The 21,582-nt window shown below is 41.5% G+C and overlaps 1 protein-coding gene across 1 annotated transcript in view; it reads right to left on the bottom strand.

Moving 5' to 3' along the window:
• The window catches only part of sh3pxd2aa (SH3 and PX domains 2Aa), a 115,354-nt gene that overhangs the window by 43,580 nt on the left and 50,192 nt on the right, over nucleotides 1-21,582 (bottom strand). The window contains exons 6-7 of the mRNA XM_080029584.1: nucleotides 8,555-8,580; nucleotides 579-623 (exon numbers count right to left, since the gene is read on the bottom strand). Coding sequence (XP_079885710.1) covers nucleotides 579-623; nucleotides 8,555-8,580 — 71 coding nt within the window. The remainder of the gene's footprint in view (nucleotides 1-578; nucleotides 624-8,554; nucleotides 8,581-21,582) is intronic.

Below are 21,582 nucleotides of genomic sequence, written 5' to 3'. Positions count from 1 at the left end.
ATGTGGTTAAATCGGATTTCATTAAATTGCTGTGGAAAAAATATATCGTCCAAGAACCAGCATTGAATCAAGGTATCGGTATACAGTATGTATCGATATATCGAAATAAAATGAACGATACCCAGCCCTATACACTCGACTCAACGTTCCTACATATACAAAGGTGAATGAGGACACAGGCAGCGATCTACAGCCATGGTGCAGACAAGCATTTGGACCAGACATGACACCTCATTCAAGTCTAAATCACTCTTCCACATGCAGAATTCAAGCTCCAACTATGTTCTGGCTCTCTGGCCCTGTGCCCAACTGTTTGTGCTACATCCAACCAGGCCTTCATTCAGATGGATGGACAGAATACAGAGGGAAGAAAAGAGAGGCTGAATCCGAGCAGATGGGTGTGAGTGAGAGGCTGATGACAGCGCATGCAAAGCACATGTCCAGAGAGAGAGAGCTTCAAGTGTGAAGTGGAAAAACCAAAAAGGGATGCATAGCTGGCATGTCGCCTTTTCGCACGAGCACAGTGAGTGCATGGCATGCATATTTAACAACATGTCAACATTGACACACAAGGCTACCTGAGGCCTCTTTCCTCGGGCTGTCTGTAAAGCCGTACATCCATACTGCAGACGAAGAGAGAGAGAGAGAGAAGCACAGAGAAAGAGAGAGAGAGAGAGAGATTATTCAGTTTGACAGCATGCAGAAGCAACAGTATGGCAAAGCACACCTTGTATCACACCGACCGGGCATGAAATAAAAAAAAAAGATAGCAGAGAAACATTCCTGCAAAATCTCGCACTGGATCCAAGGTCTGGGTCTTTCTCATCTGCTCCTGATACACAAAGGCATGGACGGCATTTTTAAGACCCAGTTTTTTTCTTCATGCTGGAGGGAATAAAGTGCATCTGATGGCAAGGAACTGGCTGATGTTGTGGTACTGTGTATCACAAACACCAAGCTGAAACCTTCACTCCTTCAGCCTGCAAAACACTCAACATTCCAAATGATCCCCTTTCGTGTATCTCTTCATACCTTCATACATTTCTTCTACAGATGCACCGACCATTATTTTTCAGTACGAGCCGATTCCAATATCTGGGGTTTGTTGGATATCGGCAGACATCCGATAAATAGATTCCAGCCATATCAGAACCCAATACTGATATTGGATCGGATCTGTCCCATCCCTAATTTCTTCCATCAATCTACTGCATATGGATACCCTGGACTGTCTGAGATGGGTGCCCAATTCTAAAGTCATTCCCTGACATCAGCCACTCTTAAAAAAACATCAGAGAAGAATGGGACGGAGAAACGGGTCACCATGATATGGGTTACAGCAGATACAGCTACCTTGGTTTATTTGGAGGAAGACTTGATTTCAGGCTCAATTTGAGATCTATCAGACCAAAGCAACATTTTGTATTGTCATCTTGTCCTGGAAGTCAGCCAGCATTAGGGCTACAGCAGTGCTGGGGAAATAAAGGCCATAACGATGTGTAGGAACTGGAACCAGGACCACGGAAGGACAGGCCACTGAGCATATAAAGGAATGACCATCATCAACATGTGCAGATGTATTTTGGTCTGAAGGTGATTTTTTTTTTGTTGCTGAAATTGTTCTTAATACAAGAACGTTGCTTGCTTTAAAACAACACTTAACAACAACACAATCGTGTTTCAAGAGCTTCTGATTAGACAGGTTGGAATCAACTGACATTGATTTGTGTAAGGAAATTAATAACAGTCTTTCACCCTAGAGGCATTTTATTAGATATTATTTCATATTTTGTATGAATATTTAAAAAAGAATTAAAGGTCCAAGTGAGTTTATAATTTTAACCTGAATAGAAGCATGCCTTGAGACCTTTAAATCATACCTCGTACATAAAAATATAGACATAATGAAACACAGCAAGAGGATAATGTTCCTGCATGTCAACGCTTTCACTCAAATTGAAAGGTTTACAGTCTTTAACGACTGCATTACGTTTTTATCACTCAAGGATCTATGCAGACATCCATAGCAATTGGCTAACCAATTTTCAAAGGGGAACAGTCAAAATAGGGCGCTTTCCAAAAGAATCAACTGATCTTTTGAAGAGACCAAGTTTTTTTTTTTTTTTTTTTTTTTTTTTTTTTTAGCAGCATGCTGTACTGGATCCCTGCAAGCGCTGCCCCTGTTGTGAAGCCGACAGCCCCCTCTCCCTTGACTCATGTGAGATAATAAAAAGCCAAATCCCCTCCCGCCATCCACCAGAGCCTCAGGAGCTTTTGCTGGATTGAAGTTGGCCCCAGAGGGAGGCATACGGGCTGGTCCCGGGTCAGTCGGGGTCAAACCCCTGCTCACTAACGCCCTACCGTGGTTATTATACCCACCAGTGTAGCATTCAACATCTGATTGATATTAACTCTCCTCTCTGCTATGGGTCCCCCCCACCCCATACAAATAGACACACACACACACACACACACACACACACGCACACATAAACATGCTTAATTTGTTTCAGGTTTGGGTGATGACGCCACAAATCAGCAGTGTATTTTCTCTGCCCTTTTTGCTGCTGCGGGTAATTTTTCCTAGAATCCTGCACCCTAAACGTCTACATTACCCTGCAATTGAGCGCCTAGGGTCGTTTGGAAAAATGCCATCTCTCAAGTCCTCCCTTCTAGGTTTGGATTGGAGGGGCTTATTAGCCATCTGCCTTGTTTTTCTATGGACTTAGTAGATTGTGTTTTGAAAGAAAAGGATCCCTACCCCCCTCCCCTGCAAAGAATGTTTCTCCCAAATTTCATTGCAAAGCATTCAATAGTTATTCCATTCCTCCATGGCTAAAAAAAAATTAAATTAAATTAAAATAAAATACACCCCTCACTGACAATTTTCCGAAAACATAATGTGCGGATTTGGGGTTGCCATGGTACTGTAAAAACATCGGAGCAGTGAGTGAGGGAAAGAATAGGTGAAGATTTAAGAGGTCACATCTTTACAACAATGTTTATCTCTATCTTCACTTCTAAAGCACTTATAACATTGCCTAAACTTTCCACTTGTACCTCATTCACCTGCAATGTGTCACCTGACACCAAGAGAAAGGTCGACCCAATAACAAATCACAACTAACCCATATTGATTGGACACTTGTGGAAAGGCGCATTGGCGGAGGGCGACACCACCACTAACAATGTCAAACCACAGGGAGAAGCTAACCCGTATTGATACAATGTTTAGCAAGTAAAAGGGGGGAGACTAAACAACTCAGCCTTGACTGTGGACCAAACCTCTGCGGTTGACAAATGACATGTGTGTGCAAACAGGGTGGGGGGTTGGGGGTGTAAGTTAGTGACGATTGACTGGGCCCTCTGCAAAATAAAGCCATTGATGTTGACATATCAATGTTTCTGAGCTAAAATATACATTTCATATTAGCATTAGACTGTTATACTGGATGGCGGACATTTCTATTATTTTCAGTGGACAATGCAATATTAATTTGATCGGGTCACCATGGCGACGTTTGTTAACAAAATGTTGCTTTCCAACATTTTGCTTCTTTCCAGCCTGGGTTATATTTTTGTAATAACACACAAACTAAACAACATATTCATTCACTGAATCAAGATTATGAAAAATAAAAGTGCATACAGTACGTCTCGCTAGAAGTATTATCAAAAACACATTTGAATACAGAAACGTATCAAAAATATTGCATTGTCCGTCGGAAATAATAGAAATGTCCGCCATCTTTCGTCTTTGCGATCAGGAACTTAAAAGTCACGTAGCGTCCACTAAAAAAGTTGAATGTTTACGAATGAATGTAGCGTACTTTAGCTCAGAAACTTTGATATGTCAAGGTATCCCTGGTTTTTGCAGAAATATAAAGTGACAATATTTTTTTCTCTGGAGACTGGGTTTCTGATCTGGGGAACTGGGGGGGGGGGCATATAGTGACATAGTTAGGGGTGCTCCCTTTAGCTTTGGGGTCAGGTCACATCTGTGCCACACTAAGCACTGTCAATTCAAACTCTCTCTCTCCTTCCTGTTCTCTCGCTCTGCATTTCACTCTTTACTCTGCCTAACCTCACTCGCTATTTTCCCCTACTGACATTAACATCACATCCAATCCCCAGTGAAAAACTCTGTCATATTGTGTTTGCTAAGCCTTATGGCTATATCATGCTTGAAAAGACTAGGGTTGCGTTCCGAATCGCATACTTTCTACTATATAGTATGTAGAAAGAAGATTTAGGATGTCCCGATTCTTGTGGCCAGATTTAGGATGGTTAGAACTCCTACTTCATGCGGCCAAGATTGTTAGTGTTGAAAAATGCATCCTATTTGGGCGATTCTGAACCACAATCCATTGCGCACGTGAAGTGACGTCACATCGACGAAGCCTCCATATGAAAACAAACCGGGATGCGACAGATATAAAAGCAAGAGGCAAGATCAAGGCGCAATGTTATGATGAAATAAGAGAGTAAAGTATGTCCCAATAGTATGCCTACTGCATCCTAACTAGATTATTTTTATCGTTGGATGTAGTATGTAGAATAGAAAAAAGAAAGAGTATGCGATTCGGAACGCAACCAATGATAATTTTCTGCCTCAATCAATACTGGCTTTACTGTATCTTCGACATTGATGTGAAAAGACTATCCTGACATTATTAGTGCTGTAATTGAATGCTCAGTGTGATTCTAAGTGTGTGTAAAAGTCAACACAGAGTTTTGTTATCCTTGCAAAGTTCTTATATGGAGGCAGGTAATGGAGGGTGTAAGTGTCATATAAATGACAGAGGAGCTCCTGATGCTACCAAATAGCAGCTTGGCTATGAGATTCTGATTAGCAGTGACAGCTTAACAGATATATGTGCACAGACACACACACACACACACACACACACACACACACACACACACACACACACACACATACAAACAAAAAGCGCCCCTGTCCACTAAAGCTACACTTGTAAAAACGCAAAACACATGGGTACATGAAGACACAGCCCTCCTCCCTCCACCAAGTAAATACAACAGGCCCTTCTGACATCAATTTGAAATCTTCTCCACTGTGCCACGTAAACAAAGCAGCGCCTGCCTCACAGTCTCACCCCCCTGTAGCCTCTGCAGCCCAAACAGCATCCTCCTATGTTCCCTCTCAATCTGAACACTGTAGACCAGGGTTAGATGACAGAGCCGGGACACCAAAAACCCTTGGGGGGACAAAAAATTCTATTTTCCCCTTTAATTTGATTTAAGATGAATCAGTGTTTGGTTTCTGCCGAGATGTACCAACATAAATAGATAAATAAGACCAAATTCTGAAGTGACATGATTTGTTTTTTTTCTTTGGAAAGGTACTTTAGAAACATTTTGAGATAAAGCTATGTGAAATATTTAAAAAAAAAGTATTGTAAAAAAAATACAGTACCTTCAAGCATCCTTATCATAGGAGACATACACACACGCACACAGGGTTTAGTCAAATGAACACCTACATATAGATGTTGGACCTTTTATTTAGTATGATATAAGACGTGTTACGGAAACGAAATAGACAAACCGTGCATCTCAAAATTGAAAAACAGTGCTTGGAAAAAATGTTTTCTCCTGCGGTTTCCGTCTATCAATATAACATGTATAGCATTAGGCTTTTAATAGAAGATATGACATGCTACAATGTCCTCTCTCATCCACCAGGACAACCCTACTGGTTACATTTGTTTTTACTTTACTCTCCGACTTGATATTACACAAGAGCCAGTCAACAAATACCCAGTTTACATGTGTCTGTTCCAAACATCCTCTGTTGTGTGTTTTTGGACTAAAGTGCTCTTGTGCAATGGAAGTGATGCATTTATGATCCAGCAGCAATAACAATTTGTTCCCAATCAACATCAGGGTAGAAGCTGACATCAGCAACAAGTCAATGTTTAGGGAAGTCCACTTTTCTTACTGGCAGTTAAGAGGGGAAGACCCTATTTGTCGACGTCATGTGGGTTCGCATGTGGGTTTGATTCGGAACAGGCATTTTGAAAACACACACACACACAACTGGTGTAGGTTTTAACTCTTTCATTTACAGCTATGGGTGTATGTTAAATAAACAGATACTACCAGTGGATATACTCTTTTCTGTGAGTGGTGAGAGTGATGGAATAGCTACTAACCACTCAATCATCTAGCCTGGAAGCCTTCAGAAGCAGGGGATTTGAACTGAGTGCAGTAGCACAAGATAACATCATATATTATCAATCCACCATAATCTGACAAACAGACCCACTCTCGCCATCCTGATTGACTCAATGGGAGACACTGTAGGCTAAAACATTGTTTTTTTCAAGCACAATTTTGAGATTGTTGTGTATTGTGCTGCCATAACGTGTTCTTTCGTACTAGTGTAGATAAAAGGTCCAAAATGTATGTGTGTGTATGTGTTCATTTTACTAACCATTATCTGTTTGCGTCTTTATATTTCTCCTATACAACCATCTTTAACGGTTATTATCATACCATTTTGTTTTTCTTTTCAATACTCTGAACCAAAAATCTCACCGTTAATGCACTACACTAATAAGGGGATGTAGAGAGCAAAAAACAACATGCTGGCTTATCTGCAGCAGCAATCAACTTCCAAGGAACCAAATCCCTTGAATGTTATTATATTATAGTAATTGAATTGGTAAAGTGAGCTGACAAATCAATCCCTTGTAGGAGGGTCACACAGAGTTGCTGTGATGTTGCTGCTCCCAAAAATAAACTCCAACCATAATTTTCAAGAACTGTTAACTTTTCCTAGGAAGTTCAGCTTACTCAAAACTGTTATGACCGAGGTAAAAAAATCAAGAGGCTGCAACACATTCACTAACATTGTACCTCGCTAGCACCCCTACTCATTACCTTTAAGCTAGATGCACAGTATTTCCATTCCCCAATACAACCTTTAAGCTACTTAAATATCCAGACAAAGCAGTCTTTTACAGGGGGCATCTGGAGCAAGAGAATCATATTCTCCATTAACTTCAAACTATTTCCTGAATGTTCCTCTTCAATAATTCATGAGCAGGTCTGACTGATGTACCCACCATATTCCCTCACTCTGCCCTTATCCATAAACACACAAGGATCCAGGATGCATATATTATTAGTGACTCACATGTACCAACAATACCTTTGCTAAGCTGCTATGCTGCAGCTAATGCCATATTAGGAGCCATACATTTGCTAAGATGGCTAATGCTACTAACAAAAACAATCTCATAGTCTTACACTCAACACAAGCCAATTATTTTGTTGGCCAGTGAATTCACATGTTGGATACAGTGGAACAGGGCCAGGACTTTGGTTGGATGTTGTATACTCTATATAGTCTATTTATCTGCATTTGTAGAATCTAATATAAGAAGTTCAGCTTTTGTTTGCCAGGAAAAGGACAACCGAACTCAACCCAAAACCAAGAACCCTCTCAAGTGCATACTTACAAAACAATCTATGCATGTCTTAGAACATGATAATTTATTTTTCCTTATTAAAAATGATTAAGAAGGGGGCACCCTTAGCTCAGTAGGTAGGGCGCCCCCTCCCCCCCAATGGGCCTCGGCCAGCAGCGGACCCGGGTTCGATTCCAGCCCGCGGTCGTTTTCTGCGTGTCACTCCCCTCTCTGCCCCATTTCAACTCTGTCTCTACACTGTCAATAAAGCATTAAAAAAATGCCAAAAAAAATCTAAAAAAAAAAAAATAATAATTATTAAGAACTCTAAACAAGTGTCATGAAAAAGGCTCCACCCAGATTAGAACTTCAGCTGAAAACTCACGAGGCAAACAACCAATCAGACTGGATTACAACATCAGACAACAACACTTGCTCTTAACATACTGCATATGTTATTTTGACATCCCAAAGAACTATCAGTATCAGCAATTATTAAAACCGCACCCTGGACAGCAGGGTGAACATGAGGCTAGAAGGACAGGGCTTGACACCTTGTTGAACCCACCCCAAAAACGCAAGTCATCAATCAGCAAGTCAGCATCCAGCAGCTGTAAACAAGTAAACATCCCCACATTGATGTCCGTGAGGGTGTAAAGGTCGAGTCAGCCATTCTGGAGAATGCTTGTTGTCAAAATCACTGTCACAATCAGTGAATATCTCCTCACCTGTCCGTACTGTGTGTGTGTGCTGGAAAAAATCAAGTTTTAATACACAGCCTAGGCTCTGTAAACTGGTATGTCTCTAGCTACCTTGTGCCCCTTCTGTTTACATACCCTTTGTTTACATTGCAGTTTACAGAGCCTATAGGATGTGTATTCACACCAGATTTATTATCAGCGCGCGCACACACAGTGCGAACAGGTAGCGGGAACTTGAGGAGATATTGACTTGATTTTGACAATCGAGTGTTCTCCAGAATCACTGACTCCACCTTTAAAGTCAAATGCCAATGCAGCATGACATCCTCAACAGCAGGCAGCAACCAGTTGAAGGAGTAAAACATTGGTGTAGTAAGATTTTGGAAGAATAGTTAAGGAAAACAGGTGACTTACCAGACTTGCGCTTGGAGCCATAGTCCCTAAGAGAGAAGCAACACAAGAGGGACATGGTTAGTGGCTGCCGATGCCTCTCGGTCTAGCCTATACAACAAAGCATGCAGTCACTGCGTATATGGATTTCTGACAAGTCCTGAAAACACATGCATGCAATCGGCTTTAGCACAGCAACAAATGCAATGTGTTTGAGGGGGAGAGAGAGAGAGAAGGAGAGAGAGAGAGAAAGATGGAGAGAGAGAAGGAGGGATGACTTTGGCCGGCCACCCCCCCCATCCCCCCCCCCCCCCCACAGACACAAATGAGTCATGTGACTCCAAAGCGGCACCACCATCCTCTCCTTATACGCCTTCTTCTCTCCCTCCCTCCTTTTTACTGCTGTCAGAAAAGCAGGCGACCTCTGCCCACATTTGAAATAAGGAGGATCAGTTTTAAGTTGCCCAGCCCTAATGGGTTCTAATTGGATTATGCCAAAAGGATAAGCTATAGATGAGTGGGGGGTGGGGGGCACAGAGCTGTGTGTGTGTGTGTGTGTGTGTGTGTGTGTGTGTGTGTGTGTGTGTGTGTGTGTGTGTGTGTGTGTGTGTGTGTGTGTGTGTGTGTGTGTGTGTGTGTGTGTGTGTGTGTGTGTGTGTGTGTGTGTGTGTGTGTGTGTGTGTGTGTGTGTGTGTGTGTGTGTGTGTGTGTGTGTGTGTGTGTGTGTGTGTGTGTGTGGTGCTAGGCGTGTCTGCTACTGCCCTTGTCCGGAAGAATATTAAGGCCTAAGGAACGAAAAAATAATAATAGGAGGACATTTTTTTTTTTATGATGCACTTTTAGGAAAAAAGAGGAGATACAATTGTGTTTATAAAGACAAAATATTCAATGTAGAGATTGAACTGGACTGTTCAAGGTGGGTAAAGCTAGAGAGATGCTGACCCATTATAAAACCTCCGGGATCAATAACTCGTAGGTAAAACGTGATTAAAACACAAACAACGCAGTGGGTTATGAATATACCGGAAGAAAAATCATTCCAACATCTTTCCAGCTTTTCCGCAGTTTTTCTACCTGTTGAGCTTATTCTCCACACTGTATTTCGCTGTATTGATTCTTGAAATGGTACTTCCATTTTGTTCTCAACATTCTGAATTTATCCTCAAAGTGCATAATGAAAAAAAAAAAAAAAACTTCCCCCTCTCAATTTTTGTATCCCCCCTCGGCCCCAATACTCTTCTGTACTTTTTGCACAGGCAACATTGGGTGAAAAGGGATAGAAGGAGGGAGAGTCCAGGTGAAGACAGTGTGTGCTATTTATAGAAACGCAGAGCTGACAATTTGTCCATCATCGCTCCCCTCCACACGTCCTTTCATCCTCTCTCTCTCTCTCTGTCTCTTCTTTATCTTGTGCCACTCCAAATCAATGTGTCCTTCTTTTCAGTTTCCCCCAAGGGCTCATCAAAACCCCTCATCTAACCTCAAATTTAGCCGAGTCATTCTGCTGCAGTACAGCTGCAAATCAGACACCAAAGCAGTCCAATACACCCTAAAACACCATGCTGTACATTGGAGAGCTGAATCACTCCTCTCACATACCCTCTTGTGTTTAAAAATAACCACCATATATGTTCTAATATCAAGTCCCAGACATGAAACAGGGGTGTGGCGATTAGAGTAGGGCTGTGCTAAAAACATCGATACGGCTTATGGGTATGAAAGTGTGTATATGTGAATATAAGGGTATGTACACATACGATATGTGGATTATTTTTTTTGATTATCTATTTTTATTTTCTATCTAAAAGGGTAAAAAAAACAGATAGGTATTGAGGTAATGCTGGGTACGAACAGTATCAATCCTGTCAAGTCTATTGTAATTGTTTTCGGTAATCAACAAAAGAGAACTGGCAATATCATGAAAGAATGCAATACTCCTACTGTAATTTGTTATTTTTTTTGCACAGGAATTTTTTATGATATTTATTTTTGTTATATCTGTGTTGACTTCTAACTCCAAAACCAATATTTTGAAAGCCATGTTTGCATTTTTAACTGCATAGTGAACTGTAACCTCCGCTCCTGTAGATGTTACAACACATTGCGTCTAGTTTCCTGAAATTGCCAGGTGCCATTTCTGGTTTTGGCAGAATGAAAGCTTGAAGAAATATGGCTGACACGGATGACACAACTATAGCTGCCCCTTCCAAATAACATCGCAATGTTTCGTGATATATCATGTTGTGACCCATGTATTGTGATGCGTTTTGTATGGTGAGGTCCATCCCAATACCCAGCCCTACCACATAACCCCTTTTGTTTTAATAACCACCATAGACAGTGTGTTCTTATATCAACTCCCAGATATAAACAAGTGTGTGGCTCATTGCAGACGATTGTTGTCCGATTATCTGCGTATAGCAGTGGGGATATGAGAGCTAAGTAGGTGTTCTGTACATGGGGCATCTTGGAGTGGATGGTAAATCAGTGAAAGTGTGTCCACAAACAGGCAGTGTGTGCAATTGATCAAGGATGCCCCCCCCCCCCCCGTAAGATTTAGGACCAACTGCCCAGCTGCAAGAGCATGCTTGATTGGGGACGGTTGACCTCGCCGACACCATGTGTAACAGCCCATTTCATTAGTGAGGGGACCTTGACCACCATCTTGTCAGGTATGATGCAGAGGCAAATTAGAGCCCGGACAGATTATGTTGCGGTGCCAGGAGAACAGAACCGGCTCAGTGCAAGCGTACACCCAAGAGTGGAAGGCATTGCCCTCTCTCCGCATGAGGTTAATGAAAACCCTCTTCTTGGCTCTCGCCGGGGCCGCACTTAAGCTAATGCCTCAGACACAAGGATACGTGAGTGCTCTGCAAGGCGATAGTGTAAGGTCAGACAGACTATTCAAGATTCAAGATGGTTTATTGTTTGTCATATCCACAACAATTACTGCAACAGTCGTTGGCATTGGAATTCTTAAGTCCCAGGCTCCTCTCAACAATGCAATATAGAAGAAGAAATATGTATAATGGAAACAAGTTAAGAGAGCAACAGCTGAGACACACATCAACACAAAAGTAATGACAGCACACATATGGGCAAAAAACGCACTCATTTCAGATACAAAGAGCGGCGGGGTTGTGTGTAGTGTCACTGTGCTCGTCCTCAAACACTTTTTCTCATCCATTCCCCCAGTGATCTGATGTATCTGTCTCTTTGTGAGCGGCCCCACAGCAAGATGAATAAAGCCTTTATACCGACCTCTCCACCCCAAGGCCGCTGTGTGCGAGGCCACCAGAATATGTTTCATTGTCAACAGAAGTGGGGCACGACGGAGAGAGCAGGACTTGACCCCCAATTGGCTCATCCCATCCATCTTGAGCCATGTTGGGACACATAACCCTCTAATACATGGGGGACATTAACCATATTCAATGGGCCAATGAGTTGTAGGGGGGGGGGGGTATCTGGATGTGTATCAGTGGAAAGTATGATATGTGTGGACAGATCCGAGCCTCAGAATTGTTCAGGACATTTGCCTGGATGCTTGTCCTTATTGCTTTAAGGCTTTCGACAGTGGCATTTAAGACGCTGATACCCTCTGTTCAGGCACAACAGAACGTTTCACATTTCCAAGGAATTTTAAACGGCTTTTTTACACATTTCAATTTGCCCCAATTATCTATTTTTTTTGCCAGCAAAATGATTTATTCTGTTATAATAGGTTAACTTAACAGGAACGTTATTCTATATTCCTTTCATTTCCTTATAGGGATGTAACAGAATGCAATATACTGCACAGTCTATGGTAATAATGCCAGAGCTTAACAAGAAAATAAAGGAAAAGATAAATGAGACACATATAGATGCCAAGCTATGGACAAAGGCGAAGGCTTAGTTTGTTAATTTGAAGAGGTTTTCTTTATTTGTAATAGGCCTACTGTATGTACGTATTTATTTGATGTGGGATTTGTTTTAAAATTCAAATTCAGATTTTTCTGGTTGTCAAGACAAAATATTTTCCATTTTACTCTTACAGAGGAAAGAAAATGTGCCGTCATCGCATAGTTTGTGTTGTGCGGTCAATACTGTGAGGAAATAGTATTGTGAACCCAGTATGGTGAATTGTATCAAACCGTGAGTTGAGTGAATGGTTACATCCCTATTTGCCTACATAAAATACTACTGTTGACTGCACTTGACAGCTTGTATCCCTGTTGTTGTTCTGGTCCACCCCGATGTCAAAGGGCACCAGGGATTCAGGTCAACCCGTCAATAGCAAGTCCCTGACAGACTGAGCAGCTAGCACCATTTGACCCTTTATAAAAACCCCAGCCTGACTCCTTTACTAACACTGATAAATAGATGGAGTGGCAAACAGTGATTCAATTACTTAACATTTTATTATTTTTATCAATATATAGGCCTACTTGTTTTTTTTCAGCAGTAAAATATATTTCACATCTGGAGTGGTTAAAGGGAACAGCCATACATGCACAACAGTTAACCTAGGAGCAAGTGTCCCTTCCATCAGCCAAAATGAAAACATAGTTTTTTTGTATGCATGCTGGGTTGTCTGTGGGGTTAATTGAACAAGCTAACGGTAAATGGCCTATGCGGAGGAGTGACAATACAAAAGGTGTAAGTGTGGGACCCTGGAAATGGCTGCTTGTAACGTATCAAGGAGGTGAGGGGCTGGGGCCAGAGACTGAGTTTTGCTCAGGGGAAAAAGACAGACAGCAGCATGAAAAGTAATTTGCTGTATAGCGAACTCCCAGGGAGCCTGTTAAGCTATTCATACTGTGCATGGTTTGAAAGGCAAACACGATCTCAAAGCTCTATAAACAAGCTCCAATCAAGGGAAAGGCAGGGGTGTAATCAGTTTTTTCTGCCCACGTCCTCATAAATCCCTATGTCCCTTCAAATGCATGATTTCCTTCTCTGGGTGGAAATTGTTTTTAATAAATGATCAGAAACACACACGGAGGATACAGCTGCCGAAGCCCTTTGTTAATCCTTGAACATGGAGTGGCTGCTGGTCTGATCGATAGCATGTGCTTTTACTGTTGTCCCAGAAAACAGGTCAAAGTGAAGGTAAGCTTGCATCACATGAGGGTGGTTGTTAGTGTTAAGCATTCACAAAGGGCTTAAGAACAACATGCCGCGCATGGCATCCAATCATTAGCCCCGCTGAAACGGCTAAGGAGGCAAAATATTAGCAGACACAAAGGCACGTTAGCCACGGTAGCAGCTAGCAGCTAATCATATCACAGTGGCAGTTAATCAGGCCCAAAATGAACTCCGTTTTAGAGCAGGAACAGACATTGTTTCTGTGGATGTTTAGCATTTTTTTAGCTAAGGAAACTTACATTTAACATAACATTAGGACATGTCAGTGGGAGTGCAGCTGGCTATTTTTGGCTTTATTTTTTAGAGGTGTGGTTTGGGAGGCATCTGTTAAGCATTAGGGCACAAAGGAGGGGCAGGTAAGGGCAAAACATATGGAGTGAGTGAGGGAGGAAGAGCAGAAACACAGGGTCCACACTCTATGCAGTGACCCCAATCCCCAGGCTGAAATGGAAGCCTTTCCCTGGAGAGCTGAGCAAAAAAGCAGCTCTGGATGGCAGCTCTTTCCCTTCACGTCTCCTGGAGGTATGGAGAGGAGGAAGCCAGAGGTGAAGGGCGACTTGGAGAATACATAGTGCGGTGATGCAGAAAGTAGGACGTTTTAAGTGGCTAGGTGGGATCTGAAGGCCATATATTGCAGCGATTTGTTTTTAGGTGTACCCCTTGTATGAAAAGCAAACAAGAGTTCACAGTATAACAGGTTAATACACATCAATAATAAAAAATATAAAAACATGATATAAAGAATGAATTTCCCAGTCTAGATAGTATTTCTAACTGGTCTATATATGTATATAAAAATATATTGAAGATTATCTACTAAGGTCATTGCTCTGTTGCTGTTACAAAACACATTCAATTAAAACAGTATGCTATTTTGACAGCAGCAACGTTTAAGTAAAGTATACTAAATGGCAATGTGGCACGTGTGTATGTGTGTGTGTGTGTATGTGTGTATGTACCCTCTTAGATAAGTAGTACATTTTCTATTATATTTTTGTTTTCTTAAAAATTACCAGAAATAGAGGTCCACACTTGGTCGATGTAGACTGATAGTCCACTGTTGACCAGGTAGGAATGTATGTGTGTGTTAATCTGTCAGACATAGTGAAGACAGTTAAGTACATCCTAAACAACAAACAAAAACACACACAGTTGGGCCAGTTGCATACACACACACACACACACACACACACACACACACACACACACACACACACACACACACACACACACACACACACTCACACACACACTTCTGGTGTCACTTTTCATCCCATTCTGACGTTTCGTTACAGTATATTCACTGACTACATTTCCATGAAGCAGGAGCTCTTCCGTTGCACTTTGTCAGTTCCAGATCTTGGAACTCTGGACATTGATTGCCAAGCTGAACCAGATGTGAGTGAGTGAGGCAGGCCATGTGGTGTAAGGGTCAGGCTATAGTCAGCTCAGTGGTCAGCTGACTACAGGAATGTTTGAAAAGATGTTATCAACTGCTTGCTCGTGAATCAATACAGCACACTTAGGCATTTGTGTTTCTCAACCAATTCCTCAAAATTCACACAATGACACACAAATAATTGGAACATCTTGCCTTTGTTCATCTGCCTAACATCACCTTTTACTCAACTGGTACCTACACACACATAGGAGTGCTGCTGAATTAAGATATTTAGGCTTTTCAGTGTGAACGATACTAGCTCTGAAAACATAGTAGATACTAATTGTCAGTATATATCTACTGACTAAGAAATAAATCGTATCATTGCCATTTGGTTTTTTTTACACATTCTGTATGACTCGATCTCTCTCTATCTCTCAGACACTAAAATGTATTAGATTTGCTTGGAAAGGTTGGAAAAGCTCATTTCTAAGGGCCATCAACTTTAACGCTCGCAATTAATCTGGAAACATTAGCGCGTTCATTTATTTTACACAAATGAATAACGTTGCCATCAGCTTTGACCCAACCTTGCTCAACCTAATTCCAGCCGGGACATTCAACTGGCTCAATTACTGAATGTTGTGGTATACAAATAAGAAAAATGACTAAAGGACAACTGCAAACAGAAAATGTGTCCAGAAGGACGCTTAGATATAAACCAGTCATGTCAAAAAAACACAAATTGTATGGCAGTGAAATGGCAAACGAAAGCAGAGCAGTTGTTGGCACAAACTACATATGTTGCACTGAGGACCAACGGTTGGATGAGGTTACTCTATAGTACTTGCTTGCAAGTCTAGAAACATTACAATACGTTTGGGTTGTGGGCAATAATAAATTCTTACTGCTTCAATTTGTGAAAATAAACTCAAAAACTGATCCATGAAGGCAAACAGATGTTTCTTTCATTGATAGTTTTTGAGTGGGCTGGGCAGATACAGGTCTAATCAACGTGTTTACAAGTATTAGCATAATGGCTGCAACTTAATGACTCTCAATGCCCCCCCCTCCCCTCCCCTCCCCTCCCTGCTACACCAGCCAACAAGTCCAGTAAATAAACACTTCCTGAGATTAATGTCATTGCCTCCCTCTACCTCATGTTGTCCCTGAACCCCAACACCCAGTTCATCCTTAAGCATCACCAAATCCAACCCCCAGCCCTCTCCCTCCCACCCCAGGCCCAACCTACTCTAAGCCCCTTTCCCCAGCCCCAAAATGACCCTCAGCCGTCCCAAGTCTTTTAGCCCTCGTGGCTATGACAAGGCTAAAACCCACTGTGGGCATTAACACTCCAGATGGGGTTCAAGGAATCAATTAACCTCAACACTCTCCTGTGTAGTGCAGACACACACATTGTACACACAGACACTAACAGGCTGATTCACAAAAATGGTGTGGACCTTCTGTGGATGCATTGGTATAATTTAGCTTCACCTACTACATTTATTTTCCTGAAGCTCTTGTTTACTGCAACAACTGTATTAGTTTATGAGGGAATTCTTAACATGGTGTGATGGTGTACAAACAACACACCACCCACCAGCTGTAAACCTTGAACCTAAGGTAAGATAGTCTTTTAGAAGGCACCTAGTTAAAAATATAAAGTATTATCGGATTATAATATACTGTACATTTCTGCTCACATTCCTAAATTCAACCAAATCTTGGTCTCATCCCCGAGATGATTGTCATCACAAAATGATAACACTTAAATTACAATTAAAAGTGCTTGTCAATTCTTTTTATTGAATTAACACTTTTCCACCTAAGCCTACATATGCATGTGATATACCATACTATCTTACTGTACATTGTCCCATACAGCATGTCAATACTATACAACGTCGAGATAAGGTCGAAAATGGTGGCGGTTTTAAAATGTTAAAGCAAAATGACAGAACTTTTTGGCTAGAAGAGAGACTTTTAGGACCGTAGTAAATGTTAGTAAAGTATTCCTGTCAATATCGGTGACCGAGCTGGAACCACTTATGTATGCCCCGACACTCACTCCCTAACATAAACACATTATCGGTCCACTTATTCCTAATTAGCTCCCTAAAAAACACAAAATCTGTCTTCACCCCCCCCCCCCCACCCCACCTCCCCAACCACCCTGCTACTAAGGCAATCCCCCTGTCGAGAGACCCAAGAGCTGACCAATCACACAAGTTCATGACTTATCCCAGTAATAATCTGATAATCTTGCGACATCTCTCTCCCCTCGAAGCACGAGCCAAGGTCGATGGCCATTGTTATTCATGGGGAGGGGTGGTGAGGGGGCATGATGAATGATAATAACCTCATGTCTCACAAAGTGTTGGGGGGTGCACTGGCCAATATTTTCATCATGGCTGAGATGTATGGTACGTGCATATTAATGGCTACATTAGTCAGCATTACGGTCTGCAGAGGAGAGATAATGCCATTTAAGGCTGATAGTTATATGATTGCTAATACCACCGAGCCCAGACAGATAAAGCAAAAATCGCAGGCCACCACGTCCCATGCAAATCCACTCAATAAAAATGCATGATGAGGGGAAAAAATGCTAAGTAAGAGAGAGGAAAAATGTCACGTTTCACTGAAAGCCAGAATGGAGTGTGTGTGTGTGTGTGTGTGTGTGTGTGTGTGTGTGTGTGTGTGTGTGTGTGTGTGTGTGTGTGTGTGTGTGTGTGTGTGTGTGTGTGTGTGTGTGTGTGTGTGTGTGTGTGTGTGTGTGTGTGTGTGTGTGTGTGTGTGTGTGTGTGTGTGTGTGTGTGTGTGTGTGTGTGTGTGTGTGTGGGAAGGGGGGTTCTTTGGAGAGGGCGAGAAATTCCATCCAGTGGAAATAGATCTCACACAGGAAGAGCAATTTTGCTGGCCTAAAATTGACATAAATAAAGAGAAAAAAAGACAGAAATAAAACTGTTTGAGAATCTAGCCAGACAAGTGGGGACATTTATAGAGAAAGGGGAAGCCCTTGGGGAGGTTGATAACGAGTGAGTGGACAAGAGATTGGACCAGTGGCTGACCTGGATACAGCAGCTGAGGGTGCAGGGAACTCACACTAGTATTGTGAAGTACTACGCCACCATGTGGGAATGAGTTAAAAGTTACTGTGGGGAATGAGACATAATAGAACTTATTGGTGGAAAGCTGCATTTTCTGACTTTAAGGTCAGTTGATGCAAATGCACTGTGCAGTGCCAAGAGCAGTGGTTACAGCCCTTTCTACTAGTGACCTTTTATATACACTGCAGGCAACAACACAAGTTTCTTCATAGGTACATTTGGAGATTCCTGCCTTTTTTCCCTTCCATAACATGTCTTCTTTCATTCTTAAGACCTGTACATAGTATGTTTTGATCTATAAAAATAAAAAATACTACTTCAATCTGGTCTGTAAAAACTCTGGACTCTATATGTAAAAAAGAAATAAAGTTTTTCAACTCTGGCTTTATCCAACATTTAGATTTTAGTTTTTTTAAAGAGATTCAAATGTATTTACCTCGCGATTGTCTCGCCTTTTAAAGGATGGATTCAGATGTCCAAATCCTCTCATCACCCCTTCATGGCCCTGTCTTGTTGTGGTGAAAGGCCCAAAGCAACAAGTAGGGGAAACACTGACATAAAGAAGGCATAACACCAACAAAAAGCTGCTGTGTAAAGGAGCTGGTTCCCATGTGTATGAAAGATGTCTCCAACTGTGTCCAATGTGTTCACACAAAATATGTGTTTTGACATTAAAAAAAGTCATCCAGCTGTTACGATAAGACCTGTCCCTTTGATGTCAGGCGTTTTGCACCGTAGGAGAGAAATATCCATGTTATTATGCGGCAGGACATTTCAAACGCAACAAAAAAAAAGCAAACGACAACAAATAAAAAAGAGTAAGAGATCCAGCTGGGAGGTCCATTCAAAATACATAAACATCAAGGGGGGTGCACAGCTTCAAAAGGGAGCAACTGATTGCAAGAGAATGCCATCAGCTTGGTGTGGAAAGACCCCCACTGAGATGCATTAGCTTTGCTTAACAGGCAGGGGTCGCTATCGCTCACTCACACAGGGGCCCAGACACCCTACATTCCAATCCCCATACTTCTCTGCTATTATGTATGGTAGAAAAAAAAAAGATTTAGGATGTCCCGATTCTTGTGGTCAAATTGAGAATGCTTAGAAATACCCAGAATGCCTACTACATCCGGTTGATATTTTTAGAGCTATTTGGGTGATTCTGACCCACAATCCAGTGTGCACCGGAAGCGACGTCACATAGACAGACTCTCCGTATGAAAACAACCAGGGATGAGATGGATTTATAAGCAAGAGTTCAAGTTCAAGGCGCAATGTTTTTGATTAACAAGTTCAAGTATGTCCCAATCGAAGCATTCTGAATGCTAACTACGGTAGTATTATTTTTATGGTCAGATGTAGTATGTAGAATAGAAGAACATTAGCGATTTGGAACGCAGGGTTAGTCTGATGGTGAGGATCTGCTCAGTGACAGTGTGTGCTTTCTGTGAACTTGGCTTAATTGGATTGATTCCTTTGCTGCACTGCCAGGCACGCGGCTCCTTCCTTCTAATCATATCATGGTCCGAAAATTCAATCTCACATAGAGTGCAGAGTAGAAAGAGGAGCGCTCGCCATTGTCATATAGCGCGACTCCGTTAATGGGATTTTATGGAGGGAGAATAGAGAAATAAGACATCACAGTTCAATACGGTCAAACAAGTGGCACTGAGGTCAGACAGTACAGCTTGGTTTAACCTTAAGGCAAGACACTGCATGGGAGAAAATGTCACTTTTTCAAGCTCTGGTCAATTTTGGTATTTTTGGCAATTTTATGTCTCAAGCAATGACATCTACTAAACATCCCATACTCATTTTTAGCACTATTCTGAAGGTTATTACAAATGGATTTGTTAATTTTGTTAGTTGTCTGATTTATGACACATTTTCTTCTTAAAAACATGCTGAAAATACATTTTTAAGTCCTGTAAATAGTAGTTTTTCTTCATTTAAAAAATGAAAGAGGCTGTATCCAAAATATATTATAAACGTTAGACTGTAATATGTGTATTCATTATAAATATCACTATTAGTTATTTATTCAAACATTTCTTAAATTCTTAAATGAAAAAAAAATATTGTTTTAATGTAAGTAGTAAACTTGCATATCTATAAGTAGACTTTTTTTACCTTATTCACCTGTGTCTTGCCCTTAATGTCAATATATTGCTTGTGCTACATCTCATATAGTACATATCTAAGCTTTGTCAGGGAAACAGGTCATGGACTCCCGGGCTTCTGACTTGCTCACTTCCCCAGGGATGATCCCCCCATCATCTTCCATCTTCTTCCTCCTTTTCCAGGAAGTGATGCGGTTGCTGCATTTCATCCCCCTGGTAGCTACAGCTGTCTCCCCCCCCCCCCCCCCCCACACACACACACACACACAAACTCTATTCATCACGCTCATATACAGTCTGGCCATCCCCAAAGCTATTATTACTGTAGCCGGCCCCACACCCCTCCCTTGACAACAGCCCTGTGAGTAAGTGTATAAGGGAGAGGGACAAGTGAGTCAGACACCAACGTCGGTGGAATGGATGGGTGACTGAGTGCGTGTATGAGTGAGATGGTGGCAAGACACAGGGCCGTGCACAGACATGTTTAGGGGCAGTAAACCACAGATTTGACATAACTGCCTCAGAAATGAATTGCATATTTGTAAGTCGCCCTGCATGACAGGGAACACGTTTTAATCTTAATTAGACTAGCTTGTTAGCAGGTACAGACGACAGAGGTTAATAATGAGGAAATTACAACCAAGTCCTTCTAACCTACTTTATTGCTTTTAACGGATAACATTAAAAGTCAGTGTTGTTTTGGCAGTTTTCTTAATTAAAATAGTGCCTACCTGGGTGACATAAAGTACATTAAAGGAGAGATTTGAGACGTTGGGTCGTGTGGAGTACTTCCTAAGTTGAAAAGGCATATTTTGTGTGGATACTACTATAGGGGAGAACGGGGTAATGTGAGACACTTTTTACATTTGTTCCCCTCTAAGCAAGCTAAAATTATTTATCACTCAAATTTACACATTTCCCATTAATTCATGATGTTTCCTAGAAATGGGCATTAGCAGAATTTATTCATTTTCCATCTTTGATTAATATTTTTCTGCATTTGTTTTATTGGGATCATTCATTGAATAAAGACATATTATTTAGAGTATATTGATGTTAAAGGTCACTCTCCTGTCCCCCACATACATACGTGCCAAACCATGCCCTTGCTGACACCCCTTCAACCATCAACCCCCATCTCCAGCCCACATTGTCTTTTGTCTTATGCAAACTAGTCTCCTTGCTACCTCAAATATAATGGATTCATTAAAAGAGGGCACAGACACTGTCTCACTTTACCCCACAGCATTAGTCTCACTTTACCCCACTGCCACAATTTGAGAAAAAACTACCTCTCTCAGCAATTCA

Source organism: Ammodytes marinus (assembly GCF_949987685.1).
Source record: "Ammodytes marinus genome assembly, chromosome: 6".
In the NCBI taxonomy this organism is placed as follows: Eukaryota; Metazoa; Chordata; class Actinopteri; order Uranoscopiformes; family Ammodytidae; genus Ammodytes; species Ammodytes marinus.
This window is presented reverse-complemented; position numbering and strand designations above follow the sequence as displayed.